At 37.6% G+C, this 24,926-nt stretch overlaps 1 protein-coding gene across 1 annotated transcript in view; it reads right to left on the bottom strand.

Annotated features, from left to right (window-relative positions):
• Positions 1-24,926, bottom strand: part of LOC117181323 (G protein-coupled receptor kinase 1) — a 268,557-nt gene that overhangs the window by 181,214 nt on the left and 62,417 nt on the right. The window contains exons 4-5 of the mRNA XM_033373882.1: positions 22,006-22,079; positions 16,968-17,069 (exon numbers count right to left, since the gene is read on the bottom strand). Of these exons, the coding sequence (XP_033229773.1) occupies positions 16,968-17,069; positions 22,006-22,079 (176 nt within the window). The remainder of the gene's footprint in view (positions 1-16,967; positions 17,070-22,005; positions 22,080-24,926) is intronic.

The raw sequence follows: 24,926 nt of genomic DNA, 5'->3' as shown, positions 1-24,926 counted from the left end.
AAGAGAGAGGAAGAAAATCCAAAGATAAGGTACTAAATGGGGAGGGAAAAAAGTTGTTGAAGAGCTTGGAGAAGTTGGGTTGGTATATCTTAAACGGAAATATAGGAGGAGATGAGAAAGGAGAATATACACGCTCAGAAGGTGAAAGGGGAACGGTAATTGATTATGTGATAGTGGGCGATGAGGTAAGAGAGAAGGCTAAGAAACTAGAGGTAGGTGATTATATTGATTCGGATCAATTTCCCTTAATAGTGACATTAGAGGGACAAAAAACAATAACAATATGAAAAAAGGAAGGCAAATGTAAAGAAGTGTAGGAAAAGAGGATTGGTCAAGGGAAGGAAAAGAACAGTTTAAATAAAAGGTCAGAAATATCAAAATAGGAGGAAAATGCGGACAAGGAAATGGAAAAATGACAGGAGACATAAAAATAGGATTAGAGTGCTGAAATCAGAGCTGAAAAGAGAAAAAGGAGGTCAGAAAGGAATTAAGAAAGTGGAGAAAAGAAAAAAGTAATGGGGAAGAATATAGGAAAAAAAGAAAGAGTATACTGAGTTGTATTATCAAAAGAAAGAGGAAGAGAATAATAGGTTTGAGGAAGAGGTGGAGAAGGCTAGGACAGAAGAAGAGGTATTGAAGGTAGTAAATAGAGAAAGAAAAAGAAGAAAAAGTTTAAACCAAGATATTGAAATGGTAGGTGGAAGAAATATTTTTTGGATACTTTTTGGCATGGATAATGTGTAATACAGTATGAAGAGGAGAAGGGTGGCCAGAGTTATGGAAAGAAGGAGTAGTCATACCAATAGTAAAGAAAGAAAAAGGAGAGGTGGTTAAAGATTATGGGGCGGGGTGACCTTGACACCAACACTGTATAAAGTATATGTAACTATTTTTAGAAGTTGAAGAAAAAAATATCGAGTCACCGAATCAGACAGGGTCTAGAAAAGGAATGGGGGTAATGGACAACATCTATGTTCTGAACTATCTAGTAAATACGAGAATTAAAAGGGAAAAAGGGGCAATGATAGCAATGTTCGTGGACTTAAAGGCGGCGTTTGACTCATTAAACCGAGGAGAAATAGAAAAAGTTAGGGTAAAAAAGGGGATAATAGAAGGATTAATAAAGAGAGTATCAAAAATTTGTAGAGAGACTAAAAGCAGGGTAAAGGTAGGACAGCAAGTAGGAGATAGTTTCTGATTGGTGAGAGGTGTGAGACAAGGATGTCCTCTGAGCCTACTTTTATTTAATTTATTAATATCAGACTTGGAAGGAGAAATCAGGAGAAAGGATTGGAGAGGAGTTAGGATAGGGAAGGAAAAGATATATACACTGGCATACGCAGACGACGTAGTGTTGATGGCAGAGGATGAAGAAGGGATGGCGGAATTAATTACAGGATTATAGAAATACTTAGATGGGAAAAAGCTGAATGTAAGTGTAGAAAAAACAAAGATAATGAGGTTTAGAAAAGGAGGGGAAGGAAGAAATAATGAACAGAGAGATGGAAGGGAATAAAGTTAGAAGAAGTAAAAGAGTATAAATATTTGGGATAAGTCTTGCAAACGAATGGAGATCATACAGCTCATATAAGAGAAAGGATAAAAAAGCAGCAGGGGTAATGAAACAGATATGGGGAATAGGAAAAAGAAGGTTGAGAGAAGAAGCGCAAAGGGATAAGTTGAGTATTAGAGCGGGAAAAAGGGCATAGAAATTTGAGACGAAGCTGAGGGAGGGAAAGGGAGGGGAGTGGACGAGAAAGTGTTTAATGGAAGTAGAAGAGAGGAGAGGGAGGGCGATTGAATTAACGAGATGGGAAGAAGAAACGAGGGAGTTCTTTAACGATAGAGAAATAGAAAACGGGACTCGATTAAACTATGAAGAATTGGAAAAAAGGGAGAGGGAAAGACAATTAATAGAAAGATGAGGGAGGATTGAGGAATCAAAATACAATAAGTGGTATAAGATGATAAAAAATGAAGGATTGTCAAAGTATTTAGAAAAGGGATGGGGAGAGAGAAGGTGGACCAGAATATCAAGATTTAGATTGGGAAACGAGGTAAAGGAGGGAATGTACTGGGAAAAAGAAGAGAACAGAAAGTGTAGAATATATGAATGGGAGGGGGAAACATGGGAGCAAGTATGAGAAGGATGTAGGAGAGGAATGGAAGATAAAGGAAGCTGGCAAGAGAATGTGGTTAAGATTCTAGGGCAGGATGGATTAGAAGAAGAGTGGATGAAGGAGTAGGAGAGTGCTAGAGGAGCGAATGAGAGAGAATGATAGAATGCATGTGAAAAAAGGCTAATGGAGGTATAAAAAGTGAAACAAAAAGGAAACGGAAGTCGCTTAGATTAGAAGCGTAAAGATTGTAAGTAATGGTAAGGTAAAAGTTAAGTAGACTAAGATGCGTTTGAGTTCTCATGCTTTCTCTTTCGCTTGCACTCTCGCTTTCGTTCGCTCGCTCACTCGTTTGCTAATAAGTCCTAAATTGCGCTATCGCAGGAAATAGAGATAAGGAACTAGATATAAGACTTTTGTAAATAGTTGTAAATAATTGTATATAAAGAAAGGATAAGATTGAAAAAAATATAGATATAAGCGGAAAGATTGTAAGGAATGGAAGTCATGTAACCCCTTAGGGGACATATTATGAATAAAGAAGAAGAAGAAATGATACAGGATTCGTCCTTTTTTCGGCTGGATTAAACTTGGTTTCGTGTACAGCCTAAAAACAACATACAGTCACGTACATAGATTTTCATTTATTTCTCATATTGTACCAAGGAACAATAGTCAATCACATAGACTGTCATCTGTTTTTTGGCCTCAAGCAAAACGTTGCACTGCTTTACTCTACTCTGACTTGGGTTTTCTGAAAGATAAAAGTAGCCAACGTGTAGTGTTTAGAACTTTTCTGTTTGTGTTTTCTGTGATTTCTTGTGTTTGGTTTTTGTTTCTTAGTTGCATACGTTTGTAAATTGTTTATCCTTTTTTTCTGTGTTTTTTTTCATTTAGTTCAGGTTATAAGTTCGTTTTCAAGTCTCTTTACGAATCGCTGCTTTCGAAGCAAAGTGAGATCCCTAAAGACCTTTTCATGGTCATCTAGCGCTGACCAGTGAAATATGTGGTGCTCGTAGTAAAGAATGTAGAATTATCAATTTACAGCCATTCAGAGTTATAGAAGATCCTGGTATTAATATAGAGGAAGAGATACATGAGAACACAGATTTTTGTTTGACATTTAGAAATAAAAAAGAAGGATGCAGTGATGAAAATCACTTAGTGGTTCTCGAAGTCCTGAATCAAATAAAAGAAAATTTACAGCAGAAGGGCACTACATATTCAGAAAAGATTTGTCTATTCACCCTTGCGTCTAAGTCTTGGTGTCTAGGAATGTTTAAACAATATAAAAAAACTTGAGGAACTGTGATGTAGAATTACGCGCTTGGTCTCAATAATTATCATTAATGGAAGGAAAAGCAGGTACGACAAATAAATTGATACATAAATTAAATTCAACTAATAATGCCCCACTCAGAGTCGTCTTTATTAATAATGATAAGATTTCAAGGATTTACATAAAAATTGATTAACAGGCAATTAAATAAATATCTGATGGATAAAACATAATTTGGAATTAAAAACATTAAAAAATAGACAAATCAGTCAATTCCAAACACTCCGCCCACTTCATTTGGACGAAATGATAAAAAAATACAATCTCATACATGCATTCATAACGTACCACACAAAAAAACTGAAACATGGTAAAAAAAAGAAAACCGAATTGTAAAAGTTACACCACTTCCTTCACTGCCTTTGGCAGGAGAAACACCTTCACTATAGGCCTTTCTAAAACAACATCCTTAGTGCGAAGAGTCACTGCACGCACAAGACCGTCAGATCCTGGATGTAAATTGATGATACGGTCTAAGGCCCATTTAGTAGGTGGAAGGTGCTCATCTCGAATGAGAGCTAGTTCACCAATCTCCATCGATGGGCAGGTTGATTTCCATTTGGATCGGGGTTGCAGTTCCTTTAGGTAATCAGAAGACCACCGGTGCCAAAAATGCTGCTGCATTTGCTGAACAAGTTGCCAACGAGTTGAGTGAGTAACAAGTATCTCAAGCAAATTCGATTCCGGTATGTTATTAAGAGGCTCTCCGATTAAAAAGTGTCCTGGAGTTGAGCTGAGGTCTTCTGGGTCATCAGACATAGCTTGCAGAGGACGAGAATTTAAACAAGCGGCCACTTGGGAAAGAAAGTTGCTCATTTCCTCGAATGTCAACGTTCTATCTCCGAGGACTCGGCGAATGTGGTGTTTATAAGACTTCACAGCTGCCTCGCAAGGTCCGCCAAAATGAGGTCCACCTGTTGAATTGAACCTCTACTCAATGCCACAAGCAGCAAGCAGTGAAGCAACCAATTTTGATTGTTTCGAGGCTGAAGAAAACATGGCTCGAAGGTTGGCGTCAGCACCAATGAAGTTGGTTCTCTGGTCACTGGATAATGTTTTGCTTATTCCACGACGAGAAATAAATCTAGTGTAGGCCGCTAGAAAGCCATTTGCCGTAGAGTCGGGTACTACTTCCAAATGCACAGCACGGGTGGAAAAACAAACAATGACGGCCATATAACCCTTATAAGATTTATAGCCACGACCCTGGTTGGTACGGAGGCGGATAAGTCCAGCATAATCCACACCAGTATGTGGGAATGGTCTACTTGGAATCGAACGAATTGCTGAAAGATTTCCCATTAGTTGCTGAAACAACACTGGTTTCATCGGGTCTGATGGATGACGACAGTATAGCAGGAATCTCATTAACCAAGCTGCACTTCGTAAAAATTTCTCCAATGTAGAAAATCGATGAAGAAACTCCCACAACAATGGAACGACGGTGGCTGTGTTGACTTACACCTCTTGTTCTTCCATATCCACATTATTCTTCTTTAACAGAGGTCGGACTGGCCAGATGGACGATGAGGTTAAGCAATGCAGTCCTTTCCACCTAAGTGAAAAGGGACCCGTTCTTGGCAGGAATACTCTGCGATGCACATTCAGCTGGATTACTCGCTGATGGTACATAATGCCAGAGTGCTGAAGGAAGCGTCGTTTGAATTTCAGACATCCGATTTGCTATGAAAGTCTTCAATCTCGTAGGATGTCTTTTAATCTAGTCAAGAGTATCAGTTAAATCGCTCCATAAATGTACAGGGACATCCAACTGGAATGTCTATTGCACATACTTCATTAGATGAACCAATAAAACTGCTCCAGATAGTTCAAGTCGCGGCAAGCTCAACTCCTTCACGGGAGTAACCTTAGATTTGGAAACCACAAGTGACACATCAGATTCTCCAGAAGCTGGCATAGCAAAAAGGTAAACAACAGCGGCGTAAGTTCTTTTCGAGGTATCGCAAAATGCGTGTAGTTCGTAAGAACCAGAAGACGAACGACATCCGATCCAACGAGGTATCTCAATCCCTGAAAAAAAACGAAGATTGTCTTGATATTCAAGCCATCGATTGTGATCTTTTATCGGAAGATGATCATCCCAAGAAATCTTTGAGAGCCACAGAAATTTGATGAAGACCTTGGCTGTAGTAATCACTGGGCTCAACCAACACAGGGGATCGAAAATTTGAGATATCTGGCTGAGAACTGATCGTTTTTGTTACGACAGGGACACAAGCTGGTAGATCAACATCAAATGTGAAGACATCTTTCTTTGGATTCCAATTGAGACCTAGCATTTGAACAGATAGTTGAGTTGGAAGATACTTGGTTTTTGATAATTTCTCATGTTTTTCATGTATCTTCTTTAATAATTTAGGATCATTCGACATCCACTTTCGAAGGGGAAATCCGCCCACTTTGAGTAGATGATGTAAATGATTCTGAAGTATAGCTTCTTCCAAGGTATCCGCACCTGTAATTACATCATCCACGTAGGTCCCCTTTTGAATTGCGTTGGAGGCAAGAAGATAGTATTGTCCCTCATTAATTGCGAGTTGCTGTAGACATCGAAGAGCGAGAAAAGGTGCACACGACAATCCATATGTGAAAGTTGTTAGACGAAAAGTTTGTACTGGGTCCTCGGGTGATTTTCTCCAAAGGATGAGTTGAAGATCTGAGTCATCTCGATGCACCTGAATCTGTCTATACATCTTCTCGACATCAGCACACACAAAGATGACATGGAGCCTGCAACGCAGTATAATATCCATTAAGTTGGCTAGAATAGTAGGTCCAACGTGGAAGCATTCGTTGAGCGAAATTCCAATTTCTCTTCGCTGAGAACCATTGAAGACCACTCGACGCTTAGTGGTTGTACTTGAAGACTTCCAAACTCCATGATGTGGTAAGTAAAACGGTCGAGAACTATCTCGACGAACTGAAGTCTCGCTATCCGGAACCATGTTACCAAGAGTGAGATACTCCGCGAGGAACTTATTATAAGCCTCAAAAAGTGGCTCGTCACGTGCGAGGCGACGTTCCTGGCGATGCAATATTTGAAGAGCAGGACGATATGAATCTTCGAAAGATTGGAAATTGCGCTTTATTAGAAGCCGAACCACGTACCTTCCCTCCTCAGGTATGCGAGAATGAGTAGAAACGAAGAAATCCTCACACTCCTGATCATCAGCTGTCAACACGATTTTAGGGGAAATCTCTTTTTCCTTCCGAAATTTTTGAAGATCAAAAGTCACGTCTTCCTGTAAAGAAATATGCATTCCAACGGCTGTGTTAGATTAATAGCTAGAATCTGTTGATGATTTGCTTATAGTTTTTCCTGATAAAATCCAACCAAAATAGATCTCCTGCGCAACAGGAGCGGAAGAAGTTAATTTACGAATATTAGGCAGGAGTAAATATGAATAGGCATCTGCTCCTATGATCACCTCGATTATCCTATTGCTACTGAAGTCTGGATCCACCAAACACAATCCAGATATGTGAGGCCATTCTCCAGTATCCATTTGAAAATGTGGGAGATACGGACTTAAACACGAAAGCACAAGCGCATCTAAATGATATTTAAAATCAGATTTAAAGTATATGAATAAAATGCATGAGACGGCACAATTTGTCATGGACGCACATTTTTTACCTACAGTTAGAAGGCCCAAGTCATAACTCAAGCGAGGCAGTCTGAAACGTTGTGCGAGAGATTCTGAAGCAAGTGAAACTTCAGAATCGATATCAAGGAGAGCGCGCACTAACTCTGAAGTACCATTACTTGAAGTGACTCGTATAATAGCTGTAGGTAACAGACCATTAGCCCGAGAATAGTAAACAAGCCTGGTTACCAAGGGCAATGACGCGTTGAGATACTAGGCATATCGACATACACGAATAAGCAACTTACGAACCTGGATGCATCCTTTGAAAGTCGAAGGTTCTCTCGATTTTTTTTATATTATGCAGTTATCCGTCTGCAAAGCACTCAACTTTAACACTGCAATCCTCAACGTTCATAAGTCACTCCGAATAGTACCGGGAGGAACGCCAACACTAAACACTGTCTAATTGTTATAACTGCACTCACAAAGACTTGTGGTAAAATGCACCAAAAGGTCAAACATTCGTGAATTCGCCAAACTGCACAAATGAGTATCCGCCTCGAAGGAACAAAAATGTCCACGAATGTTTAAACAATATATAAAAAACCTGCAGAACTGTGATGTAGAATTAGGCACTTGGTCGCAATAATTATCATTAATGGTATGAAAAAACAGGTACGACAAATAAATTGATACATAAATTAAATTCAACTAATAATGCTCCACTCAGAGCCACCTGTATTTAAAGGATAATGAATAATTTGTTAGCCCGTATTGATTCACGAAAAGAAGAATCAAGCTCTTCCGTATTCGCTTGTGCGACGACGACTGAGGAATTCAATGACACACTCTCAAACGCAGTCAGCAAGTTTACATGCCGAAAAACAATAAACTGCGAATAGAATGATTCATATGGAAGAGAAAGTAATTACATAATTAAAATATAAGAGTGGCTATTCATAAAAGGATAAGATTTGAAGCATTTAAATAAAAATTGATTAAGAGACAAATAAATATGTGATAGATAAAACATTATTCGGAATAAAAAACGTTAAAAAATAGACAAATCAGTCAATTCCAAACACTTGGAGTCGCAGACGAATCATGCGAGAATTCGTTGCACCTGAACGTAAAGCTAGAAAAGCGAAAGACTTAGTTGCCAATAATGGAGTTTTGACTTTTCCCGAAGCCAAGCGAGGACAAAAATTGGCAGAAGAAACTGAAAATTTGGTAATAAGCTTCTACGAAGATGACGAGAATAGTCGATAGTTGCCAGGTAAGAAAGATTTTGTGTCTGTTAAAAAACTATATGGTATTCGTGAGCAAGTACCAAAGGGACTGATTCTGTGCAATCTTGAAGAATTATATGCCAGATTTGTAGCCCTACATGAAAATCTGAAGTTTGAAATTTCAAAATTCGCACAACTAAGACCAAAGCACTGTGTTTTAGCTGGAGCAAGTGGAACTTACAATGTTTGTGCCTGCGTTTTGCATAAAAACGTAAAGTTAATCATGAATGCGATTGATATTAAACATTTAACGGTGGGAACTGACGAACAATTGCCAGATTATCATGAATGCCTTGAAGAAATCATTTGCAGTGACCGAAATAGTAGACGGTATTGCTTTCGTAGAAGCACTTTGCACTAAACGTAAAAATCTGAAACCTCAAGCATTTTATGCGAAACAACGAGGTTTATTTCTAAAGCACCTTAAAGTTATACTAAAAGAAGGATTGTACTTAATTTTGCTTGACTTAACTGAAAATTAGACTTTCATCATTAAAAATGCTGCATCATCTTTCCATTGGAATAATTATCAAGCAACTATATTTCCAGACAACTACACATGGAAAAGGTCCAGGTGACGGGATTGCTGGAAATTTGAAAAGACTGGCGGCAAAAGCTATTTTCCAGCGCTCTAGAAACTAGATTCACTGAAGCAATTACAATTCCCGGCACTCTAAAATACCATGTATTTATTCCAAATAAGAACGGAAAATTGCAAATTAAAAAAAATTCATTCGCAACAGAACATGATCTGTTTCCGAAGAAAGGCAAAAAGCCTCAAGTTCAGAAAATCAAAGAATGCGCGAAATAAGGCGCACTAAACAAATTATGATGAATTTAGTGCAGCTTCGCTGAAGAATCATGCATACAATCGAGTACCCAGTAGGACTGGCCAACCTGTCCGAGTACGCGAGGAATGGTTTCCTTCGGATATCTGCGCATAACTACATAACTATTTTCAGTCCCAAAATTCCAAAAAGTATTTTGGTTAAAAAAGAGTCAAGCTATCGTTTAAAAATACTTTAAAAAAATAAAAACTGTCCGAAGAGTAGGAAATATTAAATAAACATTTTAAATGGCAATTTTTTAATAAAAATTTAAAACAATCGATTTCACAGAATGAAAGAGACTTGAAAACACTTCAGGAATAACTCATAGAAAATTAAATTCTCATTTGTAGAAAGGAAGTTATGACCATTTAAAAATACCCGCTTTGCCCAGGGGATGCAAATTTCACCCCCTGTAGTTCGAGGAGGGATGGTAGTAAAAGTATATACATTAGTGAGTATACTACTATCATATAGGCAAATAAACTCTGAAAATTGAAAGGCACATTTTTAAGTGAATACTAGCTTTTAGCAGTGTTAGCGCGCATTCTTGTGCGATTTGTAATCATTATTTATTTTAATTACGATAATTATTTTTATTACTCGTTTTTGATTGAGCGGTAACTACGTCCAATGAGTTCGCTGCTCCGATGTCAGCGCAAAGAAGGATTCTTATGCATTTGTCACAAACAATGAATACCCTAAAACTTGGAATGACACACTGTTTCATGCTTTGCTTTTAGTAGCCTCCACCGAAGATAACGCAACTTTATGCAACTAACGAGCTAAAAGCCTTAGTTGTATCCTTGGCTATAATGCTTTTGTCAGCTGTTGCCGAAAATTCGATAACGAACATGGTTCCCTTCTCGAAGTCAAGAAGAACCATTTCAGGCCTCGAGTAAGCAACAGAAACAATTATCGAGAATATAAAGTTCCAGTATATGCGGCACTTCCCATTCTCGACAATTGACTCGATTTCCCAAGGAGCATTTAGAGGAGCGATATTAAGGTTAATGCCGTAAGAGTCACAGAGATGGTAATAAAGCACTCTTAGTGCCGCATTGTGCCTTTGAATGTAGGTCGTTCCCGCGTGAGTTTGACAACTAGATAGTATGTGAGCTAAATGCTCGGGGTGTGCATAGCACGCCCTGCGTTATCACTGTGTGATAACGGACCTGGACTTCGCGCGCGAACTTTTCAACCTTGGCGGTAAAATTCCTGCCAGATGTGATGTAGTCATCTTACACTGAATGCGGGACGCGTACTGTCTTGCCCAGCCTATCTTTATGGCAAGTTGATGCATTCGTCTTTTGGTCTTATGATCAACCGTTGGTTTTGTTTTACGGTCCGCATCGGCTAAAGCTTTTGCTGCATTATACACACAATAATTAAGAGCCCAGAGGTCGGATTCTTCGGAAAAATGTCCACGAAGCTCGTCATCTATTTCAGTCAGATCTTTAGGCTTGAGAGAAACCTTGGTGTTGATGTTTTTCCGGGCCATAAAGCATCGCTCTTCCTCTATTGGATGCCTGCCCGCGGTTGGTCTCAGTATTGCCTCTCTTGCTCTGTAGCCGGCTTGTTCTAGCTGTGGTAGAGAAGGCGTTCCGCTTACATATCCCCTTTTTGGAGTAGTTCGGCATGGTTTCGCAGACGTTCATGCGAAAATTGCGATAGCTCCGGGTGTTACTCGCACTACAGAGTATGCTGCCGTGCCATGTAACCCGGTTCAGGGGCCACACTCGCATCGTAGCACTCTAGCAAGTCGTGATTCAGTCGCTCCGTCCACCTAAAAGTCCCGAGATTCCGCCGGGCCACTGCATTAAATCCATTTTCATTGGCTCCCCCAGCTCTAGAGCGGTCGGCCTTGTTGGCCGACCCATTGTCGGGAGTCCTGCGCGTTCTTCTGTTTTGAACCTCACTTACTACAACTATGTTTGGTGTTGTCATTGTTGTTCCCACGAGATGCTAGGGAGAGGGGTTCGTCCATGCTTGTAGAGCCCCGCATGCAAGGATAAGGCTGCGTATAAGGGGTATTATTCCTTCATAAACACCCCTGGACAATTGTCCGCGACTGCCTATTTATTTTTGTAACCATATTCATCAGAAACCCTTGGTGCAGGGACCCTCTATCAGGGACCTCCAAAAACGTGGTGGAACGCGCGACAGGATAATCGACGCTTATCTATGGTATTACATTTTACACGCTGTCAATTAACCAATGATTGCCCTGAGGTTGGTAGAACTGACCCTAAATTGTCTATATAATCTATATGTAATCTATAATAATCAAAAACGTATTTTTTTTCTCGAGCCAAATGTATATCCGGGGATTTTCGGGTTCAAGGAATCCAGTTTTGGCATTTATTTTTACTTTTTGAGTGGCGCCAGAGGGCGCTTCCGTACTTTTTTTTATTTTATCACCTTTTTGGGGGAAAATTGACGAAATTGTTGCCAAAATCGATGAATATTTGACTTTCTCATAATGCAATCACAAATTTTAAATAGCCCAAAATCATCAGCGTTGAAAATGAGAGGGGTACCCATGCTGGACCTATATCGATTGTTTTCAATTTAAGACTAAAAATTTGACTTTTTCATTGTTTACTAGCTAAATGAAGAAAGAATATTTTTTCCTAATTTCAGTTTATTTTTTTCTTCAAAAATTAAAATTAGAGATAAAAGAAGTTGAAATTTAAATGAAAAAAATTCAATGAAATTCAGTAATAGCACAAACGGGAAGATGAGTTTTAGAAAAATCCAGAACAGTTTGAGAGACTTTTAGTGAATTATTAGAAGATGAAGCAATAGGACACCACAACTGCGATGTAGAACACGATGCGGCAGAAAATTCAATTGACTAAGTCTGGGTCACTGAGGCGAAGGATTTAATTCAGAAGTTAAACAACGGTAAGGCTGATGAATATACCGTATGTGTAAAATGGTGGAAGTTGCAATAAAATGTTTAATAAAAACACTTTTTCTAAAGAATGCGCATTTTTTTAACCCTTAGTAACCACACCTCAAATCAGCATACGTAGTAACCACGCTGATGCGATTTAGGATTTGTAATATTTGAAATTCAATATCTCGCAAGTAACTAATCCAAATTTAATGTATAATCGGTACTTTTGGGGTAGAAATTCCCAAGGAATTCAATGAAAATGGTTTTAAGTACAAAAGGAACAAATTAAACAATAAAAATGCGTCAAATTCAAAACAAGTAGTATAAAAAAAATTTTTTTTAAAATTGCCACTTTGTTTCTATTTGACTGAAATTAATTTTTTTTTTTGGGAATTAAAGTTGAAATGATACACTTGAATAAAAAAAAAATATGCCAATAACATAACAAAAAACTAAAGATTTTTTAGGAGAGTTTGAAAATAGGGTATATTTTCAGATGCAACAAATGAGTAAACCATTTAGTTTCAGGATAAAAGTACTGTATTTTGTAATAAAATGTACATAAAATGGAATTTACACAACACTGTGATAAAAGTACATTATTAAAATTAAATTAATCCATATGCACGGAAGATTCAATGCATAATCCGCATCTGTGTTCATCGCAGATACGGCGCATCTTTGTTCATCACAGATACGGCGCATGCAATTGTTGCACCTCATGAGCGTTCGCCCAGATCTTTCCGTTTCACAGAGTGCATATCTGGCACGACTTTCCTCGCGAATTACAGTGTAACATCTAACAATCGGTTCATCTACTCTTAAAACCTTAGCAATCTCTTAAAACCTTAGTCAGATACGACGAACTCCTCTCCAATCTCATCGGAACAGAGACCCTTTTCCTCCTCGCCAGCGTCCTCTTCCACATCTAATGCTTGCACTGCCTTATAATTACGTTAATTATAACGTAAGTGCTGTTCTTCGGACATTCTGTAATAATAATGCACATTTTTCTTTGATTATTTTATGATTTGTACACAAAAAATAGTACTTTAAAATTTCTTTAAAAATATGAGAAAAACATCAAGTACTTCATAAATTTATATTGAAAACACAAAAATATGTTGAAATATTTACATTCAATATAATTTCACTTATTACATTGACGAAAATAAAAATACTTCAAATTACACAAGCACCGACTTCACGCACACCGTTACCACACAAGTGCCAAATTTGCACTCCTTGAAAGTTTCGACGTTCCTGCCTGAGCGGTAACAAAGCGAATGACATCGGCCTTAACGTAGTAAATATCCTAGAGGACTAGCATATTCGTCATATTTAGCATTTTAGAAATGGTAATAATACACATTTATGGAAATGATATACAATTTGAGGCACAAATTCTATTGCGAAGCATGAGATGCGTAATCAGAATGTGTTAGTTAAAGCCGAAGGAGCTTTGACAAAAAAGAATTTAGGATTATCAAATTACTGTTGTCAATGCTTTGAGCTTTAATTTTCTTAAATATTTGCACAAGTCTGGAGAATATGCAAAGACCGGGCGCGGTGCACGAGTTAAATAAATTATCGAGCGCGAAGGGATAAGGGTTCCAGGAGAAACAGAGTTATATCTATGTGGTAGAGAGAGGTTGATTTTTCACGTTAAGGTTTAGAGCCCAAAAATCGTAGTGGGTATTTTCGAGGAGCCCAAAAATCAGAGACTATATTGACACTATAAAATTCACAAAAAGATTATTTTTTGACCATGTCATATTTATTTGGTAGAGAGGGGTTTATCATCTGATGTTAAGGGCTGGAGACCAAAAATCGGAGTGCGTATTTTCAGGGAGCTCAAAAATCAAAATCTATTGACACTGTAAAATTCTAAAAAAGTTACTTTCTGACAAGGTTGTATCCACGTGGTAGAGGGGTTGATTTTTGAAATTAAGAGTTAAAGCTCACAAATCGTAGCGGATAGTTTAGAGATGCCCAAAAATCCGAGACTCTATTGACAGTGTAAAATTCTCAAAAAAGTTATTTTTTGACTAAGTCGTATCTACGTGGTAGGGAGGGGTTGATTTTTGACGCTAAAGGTTGGAGCCCAAAAATCGTAGTGGGTATTTTCGAGCAGCCCAAAAATCAAAGACTCTATTGACAGTGTAAAATTGTCAAAAATATTAGTTTGACAATTTTATATCTGCTTCTTATAAAGGTGTTAATTTTTTACCTTAAGGCTTGGTGTCCAAAAATCGAAGTGGGTATTTTTCGGAAGCCCAAAAAAGCCCATAAATATACAGTGATTAAATTACTTATATAATTCAATTTTTCGAAGGAGGTTGATTTTGAAAGTTAAGGGTTGTTTTGGGGAAATTGGGGGGGGGGGATTTCAAGAGCCCAAAAAAGCACAAAATTCTGATTAAATTGAATTTTTATTATTGAGTGATTTTAAAAAGTGGGTGTGCTGGGTTAATTTCAGCTAGCAACTCCACAAGGAAATCGATTTTTCGAAAAAAGTAAAGGAGCACACAAATTTTAATTGGTGCCCAAAAAATTCCAAAAAAAGCCCAAAATTCTGAGCTATGACAAAAACCCCAAAATTCGATTGTGGAGGCGCTAGCTTAATGTATCTTCCTGTACGTGACCTCCAATGCAAATCAGGATGCCCTGGCTATGCTGTTTCGTGCGATTGAATCGCTTTCGCCCTGACTGAGGAATATGGGCTTTTCAATCTCCATCCCATAGTGCCAGCTGTGCGCTTTCTTAAGGTCCAGGAATAAGTTCCTCTTATGCGGGTCATTTCTGGAGTTACCTGGGGAGCAGCTCCGACCCTTCTACTCACAGTTCATAAGGGTTTAATCAGGTCCTAACTGTAGTAGGGTGCTCCCCTCCTCCTTGGAGCGAATGAGACTGCTTTAAGGATGTTGGATTGGGTTCAGTATGCCTCATTGAGGTTGGCTCTTGGATGTCTGAGTTCGACCCCAAATCTCAATTCTGCTGTCGGAGTTCGAGGAAGCCCCTGTCTATGAGGATAGCACTTTTGGCTAATAGATTTATTCTGGGGAATTTTCGGTCGAGCGGGAGTCCGCTGATTGAAAAGCTGATATCCACGCCGACACGCACAGTTATAGCTTCATAATGTTACATTCTTTATGGAAGCTCCCTTGCCTTTAGGGAAACGACGTCTCCAATGAAACTGTTCTAAGAAGATGCTGGCACGAGATATCCTGGTGCGATGGCTCGGTGAACCCGGTTTCGGGTGCTGTGGCGTGCAGTTTCTTCATTACAGTTAGGATTCTAAGATTTGGGGTTAGATTGAGAGACTTCTTGTCTTATTTGACTGCCAAACTTCAGGGTCTTTTCCATGCTGTTATCTGAGTGCCAGGGTAGCAGTGAAAGAACGTGGTAATTTTCAAAAATTCTTGAACCCCCTCGGAACAACCTCGCACAATTGGTGGTCAATGGGGTCACATTTGCTGGACGGTTAGGAATCTTGATCCGCCTTGCCAGGGTTTTATCTCACGTGGAGATAATACGTAACGAGACAGCCGACGAGGAAGCAAGAACCACTGCTGCCTTCCAATAACAGCTTTGTACGAGAACTTATTCCGGGAGGCTTCGAGGGAAGCCAAGATGAATACTTTTTGGGGATATTCGCGAGATATACTAACGCGCTATGGAAAGAATAAAGTCTCGCGCACTGAATATTTGATTCACTACTCACTTAAATCGCGAAGACCATGGTTTAGATGATATAGGCTCCCGAGACCGTATATCAACCTAGTGATGATACTGAAAACCTTACAAGTTTGCACGGGAGACCACTTCCTGAGAATATGCCTGAGGATTGCGAACCGAGTCTCCACGGTTCTGCCTTCAGAGCTTTTTAGTTTTAAGGCATTAATCTTTAATCCCACTGCATACTCGGTTGGTGAGCTGTGTCGTTTTTTCGGACGGAATAAAAGCCTAATATGGTAATTTCAAACCGCGTAATGTCCTGTATGGAAGGTCCCTCTCCACCTTCCACTTCTTTGCCTTGAACTGGGAGAGATGGGCTGCCATTAGGACATCTTGGAGGTAGGGTCGACATAACCTGAATATTGGTGGATCTCTGTTAGCAGGACTTGGATTAAGACATTCGAATTATATTATTAAGATATACTTGATTAAGACGTTCGAATTAGAGTAGAAGAAATTCACAACCTCGGGTGCAGACGATAAGCCGTAATGAGCCGTAACCTTAACGACCATAACCCTTTTCAGGATTCCCGTGAAACCAAAAAAAAATCATATGAAAACTTTCTGTCAGCCAAGAAAGTTTCGCGGCAGTTAACTCCTACTGAAAGTGCTAAGCCCTGGTCTCCGGTACACGGTATTCTCGCTTTATGTTTTGATAATGTTAAAGGGTATATATTTCACTGACAGCCAAGCAGCCGATTAGTCTAATAAATTGAAGGATTTTCGGTAAGACTGGAGAAAATTATTTTTCTGTAGAGTGTACAATTTTCGTGGGAAAATTAAAAGAATTTTCAGTAATTTTACACAACAGATATATTTCATAAAATTAACAGACTTTTTCTCCGCGTAGAAATTCATCAAATACCTAATACAAAAATTAATGGAAACTTCGACGCGCTTAACATTTTTGGTAAGAATAGTATTGAATAGCATGACATAATACGCCAATAAAATAATTTGGACAAAAACGGAATTATCTTAGAATGAAAAGCATTAGGGTGTACGATTTTAATGCCATTATATCCATTTCCAAAGCCCTCTTATTCGTATTTCTATGGATAATTAGTATCATGACTTCAATTGCAGAAAGTTTATTCATTAGAAAATACGATTTCCCACATGAAAAATAAAAATGAGTACTTACATGTGAATGAGCCAATAATTCTTTCATGATAAAATTGTCGTAAATTTCTTTTGCGAGCTTTCTCCTTTCTTCTGGACATTCGAGTTTTTCGTATGCTTTTATCTGTAACATACATCCTATATAAGAAAATGCGTAACATCCATCTTAATTCTGTTTCATTTTTAGTATCGCTTGCGATGCATTGTCTCATGTAATATTAGATTTTCTAGCTTTGCACAAGAAAATCTACCGAGAGTAAGATTCGATAAGTCGATAATGTAAAATAGTGGCCTTCAAGTCCTCGCAAATTTCAAGAGTCTAAATTGATTGCTGAATTAAAATAAAATTAATACAATAGTTAGGAAATGGATACAACCTATAAAAGGTTTTTTATTGAGGTAGATATAGATTAGGTTAAATTTATTGTTACTTTCTCTTAACACAGTACAAGCCGAGAAATTTGAGACTCTAAGCTCATCTCTAACCTCAATAAAAAATACCTCTCATGCCGATTAATGCAGCTCTGTTATAGCAAATGAACTATAAAAGAGACAAGTATGATACATCATTAACAAAAAATATGCATCTATATTAAGTAATAATATATATATTTATGCCAATAGGTATTTTAGAGTGACGCCATACATTGCCGAGGAAATCAACTTCTAACAGAGAAATATCGTTTTCTAGTCACGCGAAAAATATACTTTTAGTATATAAAATTGCGTATAAATAAATTTTTTTCATCATTTTGTAATAAACTAAGGTATGATATTAAACAAATTTAGGGGAAAAAATGAGAATCAAGGAGTCATAATTATATAGACAATCATTTTTAAATTGCAAAATTGTACTATATATGAATGTTGAATTAGTTGAAACAACAAACGAAAATTGTTTCAATAGATTGTGTGGAAGAGGTTTTGAACTACAGGGTTGGCCATATTCGACAAAAACATTTGGCAACACTGTAACTTTTGACAGAGATGACAGATCGAGTAATGACATAGCGTGTTTGAAGCATCAGTCTAAGGAGATTTTTGCCATGTAGCAGTACACTCCACGCGAACACTCTCAGATTGTTGAAATTTACATTCAACAAAACAAGTCAATTGTACGGGATAGTGTTCAGAACACTGGCCCGTACGAGTGCGATATTTTCATCCGATTGCCTTGGTCGCTTTTTATTTGGACGCTTGGGATTAGTAAGTGCTTCACCTGATAAAAATCTTTCATAGAAACGATACAATGTAGTCGCAGAAGGCGCAGTTTTCACTTTATTTATTTTGATCCATGCACGTTGAGTTTTCACAATTGACTTGTTTTGTTCAATGTAAATTTCAACAATCTGAGAGCACTCGCGTGAAGTGTACTGCTCCATGACAAAAATCTCCTTAGACTGATGCTTCAAACGCGCTACGTCATTACTCGATCTGTCATCTCTGTCAAAAGTTACAGTGTTGCAAAATCTTTTCGTCGAATATGGCCAACCCTGTATATTCCTAAATGATAACGCATACAATTACTCATTTAAAAAAGAGAATGACTTAATAGGAATAGTTTCTCGTCGAATAATGTATGTCTGACTTGATTTAATCTGAAATTTATACGTAGAAAAAGGGCAGGCGTGAATAAGCAATGTTCAGCTGGGATAGAAAATAAAGGTTTCAAAAAGATAAAAGAATAAATATTTATACTTGAAGAGACTACATGTAGAGCGATTTTAACAAGAGGGAATTGAAAGAAAAGACGTACTATTATTTTATAAAGACGTAGAGAAATATTTGCATGAATAACGTAGAAAAGTAGGACTACAAGAAAATAGAAAGGGTACGTATAGTTTAAAAGATATAGTAAAATAAAGAGATAATTGATTATATTCGCAACGTCACAGATACAGATACAGATGAATAGGCAAGAATGTTCTTGGTTGGTAAAGAATAAGTGATTGAGAATCACAGGCAGCGATTTATATTGGCAAAGAGATAGAAAACAGATAGATAGAAATCAGTCAGATCACACAATAAACAATTTAGAAAAGACATAGAGTTGAAAAAAGGAACTTAAAAAAAGGCAAACTATAATTATTCAAAAAGATACAGGAAAGTGCCGCCAAGAAAGAGTCATAAGCTAAGATAGAAAACAAAGGATTCAGGAAGATAGGTAGAGAATTATAATCACAACAAGAAATAAATTAATTTTACGAGGGAATTTTAATAGGGCTGGAAAAAATTAGGAGACTGGGCACTACAGGCAATGAATATTAACAAAAGAGCAGAAAAAGATTTTAAAAAAATACAATTATTATTTTTACAAAATAATAGAAACAAAATGACTTACATGACGTAAAGAAGAGAGATTTAAAAAATAAAGGTGTGCTAAATTTATTATAAAAGATATAGAAAAATATTTAAAGTGGTAAACAATAATAAAATAAGATAGAAAAGATACGACTTATAAAAAGATAGGTCGACGATTTTATATGCCCTGTCACACACACACACACACACAGAACTTTTCGAAAAATATTGACACATAGATAGAATCTGCTAAAATGATGTGATTGAGAAAGATAGAGACGAGGGGAAATTGCAATATTCTTAAGATATCCTGCCATGTTTTGGGATATTTTCAGGATATTCTAAATTCTCGAGACATAAATGGGATATATTGGGATATAAATATAACTTATCTTGCGAGATCCTCATGCGATGAATGATTACATGACAAAAAGATAGACACAGATCGACATGTACAGGGAATTTATCATCGAAATGCCATTAACGAAAAGAAGCTCACAGACTTTGGTATAAATATTCTGTGTTAGTATACTTATAGAGCGAAAATTGAAAGATTGCTGTTACGTACGAAATAATAATATTTATGATTAAAAACCTATGAAAGTGCTCTAATTACTATAATGTACCGGAGGTTCAAGAAACCAAATTAAATTGATTAATTTGTTTAATTTTGTGGGGCATTTCTTTTGACAGACAAACTGCACTAAAGGTTCTTAAGAAACTAAACTGAAGACCTTCTAAGAAATCCATATGTGATACAGGTACATAAAGGATTAATGAACTTTACAACATGGAAAGAAGATAGCTTAATGCCTTAGTAAGAAAGCTAACTGACACTGCTCATTAAGAAAAAAACTGAAACAACATGAGGATTGGACACAACTCACATTGCGTGAAGCTATATGTTAGTTCGGATCAGAAACTGCAGCAAGCAATCGATTTAACACAGCAATTTTCGAATGAAATCCACATGGCGTTCGGACAATATAAGTGCGAATAGTGCATTTAAGCAGAGGATAATTAGGAACCGCAGAGCTAGAGAGCGAGCTCGAGAATGACATCGAGGCAGTAACTGTGGGTGAGTCATAGAAATACCTCGATCTGCACTACACAACCTTAAATTTTTCCTCAGAGGAAGTCATAAATATAAGGAAGAAATCATAGAGCAATTATAAATGTAATGAAGACAAAGAGCCATTTACAGCGATATCCCCAAAACGTTAAATCTACATGCAGTGGATAGTGAGATATCCTTTATTCAGCTGAAAAAGGGCCTCCCGTTTCCAGAAACGGAAGAATTCGTCATTTCAATTCAAGACAGGGCTACTAGCACCAGAAATGATCGCAAACACGTGTTACAGCAAACCTTGGTTGCCGGTGCCGATTATGTAGACATACTAACAAATCCATCGAGCACAATATTGATGGTTGTCGCGTAATGCCTCAGAAAGAATATTAGCAGAGACATAATGATGTGGCGGGCATTATAGACGGGTCAGTTTGTCCGAGCCAGTCGACCCGATAACATGATGCATTACAAAAAAGGTGAAAGAATCTAGATCATCGACATCGCTAGTCAAACTAACTGGAATTTACAGACAACCTATGCAAGCAAGATCCATAAGTATAGCGAGCTAAGTCATGAAGTAAAGATAATAAGAGGAATATAAAACATGTTTCTATTCATCCTATTGTTATTTCGGCTACAGGTGATGTACACGCAAGAAGCACTGAACATCTTGAACATTAAGGAGTCAGTAGGGTACCGGCAGCAGCTCACAAGGCTCACAGCGGCTCACCTGCCGTATTGTGAGAAACTACCTAGACCATCAGTTGCATACTGCTATGCAAGGAGAACAGCGGTAACAAATGAACTTTGAACTAGACCATGCTCCTGAATTGTTACCTAATACAAAATAATCGCAAAAGATTTCAAACATTGTATTAATTTAATTTATAACATCCTCATTTCATCAGGCTCTTGAATTATTATGTGGGTGATAAGGAAAAACCGGTTTCATCCAAAAAAATGTTTTAAAAATTGAATGAAAGTTTTTTTATATGCAAATATGTATCATATTTTACTCAGATGAAAGTAATTTGAACAGAGTACGTTAAATATTTCAATTTTTCTATTGTTTAAAGATAATTAGAGGTGGCTGCCACCAACTGGTGCCAGTGCCAACTACTGCCAATATCAAATAAAACAGTCATGTTGAGATTTGACTTTCGTCAAGTTGACTACACTGTGACTGATGAGAATTTCAAAGATCTGCAAACAATCGACACAGCGCAAAAATTAATTTTGAAGCAGGACTTGAATACAGGACGCCGCACCGGGGATCAGTGTCAATGCACCGACATGCTATCCACTGCTTCAAGGACACTTGTTATGGCCAAACTCAATGAATCTGTGGACGTTTAATTTTTCTCGCATCGACTCCTTGCTCCCTTTATATTACAGAAAGAAAAATAAATAAGAAAATTTTTTTATCGTTTTTGCAAGATGATATTTCCATGTTAACGTCCGAGAGTTTCAAATTGTAATTACAAATTTTGAAATTGCGAAGTTTGTAATTAAAAACACATTTGGAATTGAACTGCCCGAAATATAAATTTTGCTTTTTAAATCAAATTATTGACTGATCGACTGCAATAGCCGATGATTTCTTTCAACTATTTGGTATACTGATAGCTGAAGACTAATGTAAGTACAAAATTTAAAATGAACTATTTATGTATAAATCAAAGAATCCTACTTGTTCATAAAATCTTAGTTGGGGAATCGGTTCTTCTGCTGCAGTCTCACAGAATTCCTTGAATAAAAGGTATCCTGAAAGAAGAAAGAAAAGCAATGAAACATCAAATTGCAGAGAAATATAGCCGTGGCACCCCGTCTATTGTGTTTGGAACAGGCGGAAACTTACTTTTTTCAACTTGAGTGAAAATCGATCTAAACTTTGTTCAACATTTTGCAATATGTTTTGAATAAATAAGCACTAAGCAATTTAGTATCCTTGCAAAAGGGAGAGTCATCTATACATTTTAAATGGAGAATTTTTAAAATTTCTAAAATATACTTTGATGCATATGACGTTCAATATCAAGAGATACTTCAGGAAAATGTTGATACAACGCGCTGTTACCGCTACTTACACTCTATTCATAAGGTAACGAATAACAGAGGGCCAGACAGGAAGGAAAGCTGCTGGTAGTGCGGGATTAAGGGAAAGATGGCTTTGGTATTTCCTCTTTAATTCTAAAGAAGATAAGCTGCAGATATATTCCCCTTGCGGGCATATCGAAGTGTTCGGCCTCCAGGGAAGCAGCTTCGAGAAAAAAGCCGTTAGAAGAGCTAAAATGGCTCTGAATCAATGCCAACTCGGATTACATGGTTGTGGCCCGGCGGCAGAAAGGATGTGGATTTAGTGGGCACCGCCACTGCTGAATCCCAAAAATCGTGCGTAAATGCATGCCCACTCATTCTAGAAAAAAAAAAGAAAAGAAAAGAGGAAGCTTGTGGCAAATATATTTATGAACTGGGGGGCTGCTCGGCCAGCGCACCCCTCGCTCGATTTGAGATTTTGATGTCCACACATATGCCATGACTCGATTCGAGATATCCATAGTTACATATACTTCTACTCGATTGGTCATTTCCGTCGGATAATGTTCACTATCCCCGAACAGGCTTTGAAAATTTAACTATAATTTCTTTAATTTAATGGGTTTTTAAACTTAACTTTAGTGTATTTTCATATGGACAAATTAATGATATGTTGGTTTGCAATATTACACTGAACATTATTCGAGGTATTTTAGGGATTGAGGTACGGAAGAAAGAGTCATATCCCTTTGTAAAAAAACATCAAGATTTCGTAATTTTAAACTGGCAGATGACATGAGCTTGTGGAGAAGTAACAGTTGATAAAAACCTTTTTCAAATGTTCAAACTTAACAAATGAGTCAAATTTTCTCATCGCAGGCATAACGTAAAACTGGTGGGCTAGTAATGGACTCGGCGGACCACGTTTTAAAGTTGATATACGAGTTTTCATTTAGGTTGACGATAGGAATTTGACAAACGCGCAACTCCATCGTGTTTTTCAAATCCCTATCGTAATCCAAAATACAAACTCGACTTGATAACTGGATAACGTGATCTGCTGCGTCCATATCTGAGCCGCCAGTTTAAAGCCGTAACCCAGATGATGAAATTTGCTCATTTGTTAAAAACAGATCAAAGGTGAGACTGCTTAATGGAGGTCGGTGGTTCCCAGCCATAACTAAACAATTAAACGCATGGTGTAGTCAGTAACCGAAGCTTTGAAAGATGTATGTAGCCTTGAAGCCCGTGATGGATTTATCCGTGATTGTTTATCGCCAACTTCATCTTGATGATGAAACTTATGGTCTGTTGTCTTTCTAACATTTAGAAAGGCCTGTAGATCCACTGCATTAAGCCCATCGTTGTATGGTTAATTAGCATGAGTTAGAGTGGAACCTGACGTGCAACCACCGTTTCATGGCAGGCTCTGTGACTCTTTTACAACTTGCAGAAAACGGGCAAGGAGCTGCACACATAAAACCAGAGTTTGGACTTTCGTAAACATCCCTTATCAACTGCTGCTTATTCCCGAACTCATGCAGTATTTTAGTGTAAAATTACGATATTTTAACATTTTTACAGTGGAATAAGCTCCCCTCTCTATCCTCAACCCCAAAAATACCTTGCATGATGTTCCACAGTATATTCTATAAAAACATATTACTAAGTGTCGGTTCCACCAACCTCGGTTAAAAATGTAATCCTCAGTTAAAGCTAGTTACGCGTTTCACCACTTTTTAACAGGCGGTTAATTCGCATTAACCACCGTTAAATATAACCGGTCAAAATTGGTCGGTTAGGGCGATTTAATCACCCTTTAACCTTAAAAGTGCAATTCCGTTGTGAAATTTGGAGTTTTTGGAAGAAGTTATGTGATCGTCTGATGACGAAGTGGAAGACATTTTTTAATTTATCCGCAAAAGACCGCGAATTTTCAAAGAAAGAGGGAATTTTTTTGATAATTGCGACGTCGTTGATTTTCAAACGAGATTTCGTTCAACAGAAGCTTGTGTAAATGATCTGCTGAATAAAATTGAAGGAGCATTAGGAAGAAAACTAGGCATTCTTAATTTATTTTCTTCCATCTTATCACAGATAACACGAATAAAACAGAAACATGACTGGAACAAAAAACACATACAAATTGACTTTTTTTAGATTAGTGTGGACACGACCGTGGAGTGAACCTTATTTGGATTTGGCGCGCACGGCCATATGTCTTTGCTTTTCAGTCGACGACAAGTAGCCAATCACGCGGATGGTTAAAAGTAAAATAGGAGTTATTTCGAAACAACTATCTGGTTAGATAAACGGGACATCCAAAAACGTGGTGGTACGCGCGACAGGATAATCGACGCTTAACTATGGCATTACATTTAACACGCTGTCAATTAACCAATGATTTAACTGAGGTTGGTGCAACCGGTCCTAAATTGTCTATATAATGATCCGAAAAAGTTAAATTTAAAAATGAATATTACCTCGTCCCAATCTCGATCAACATTTTCCTGGGCCCACGCAAGTCGCTTTTCGATGTGCTTTTCACCAAGCAATGGTTTTTTCATTGTAGGG

This window comes from Belonocnema kinseyi, chromosome 10 (assembly GCF_010883055.1).
Source record: "Belonocnema kinseyi isolate 2016_QV_RU_SX_M_011 chromosome 10, B_treatae_v1, whole genome shotgun sequence".
Lineage (NCBI taxonomy): Eukaryota > Metazoa > Arthropoda > Insecta > Hymenoptera > Cynipidae > Belonocnema > Belonocnema kinseyi.
Note: the sequence above shows the minus strand (reverse complement) of the source record. Positions and strands in the feature narration are given on the sequence as shown.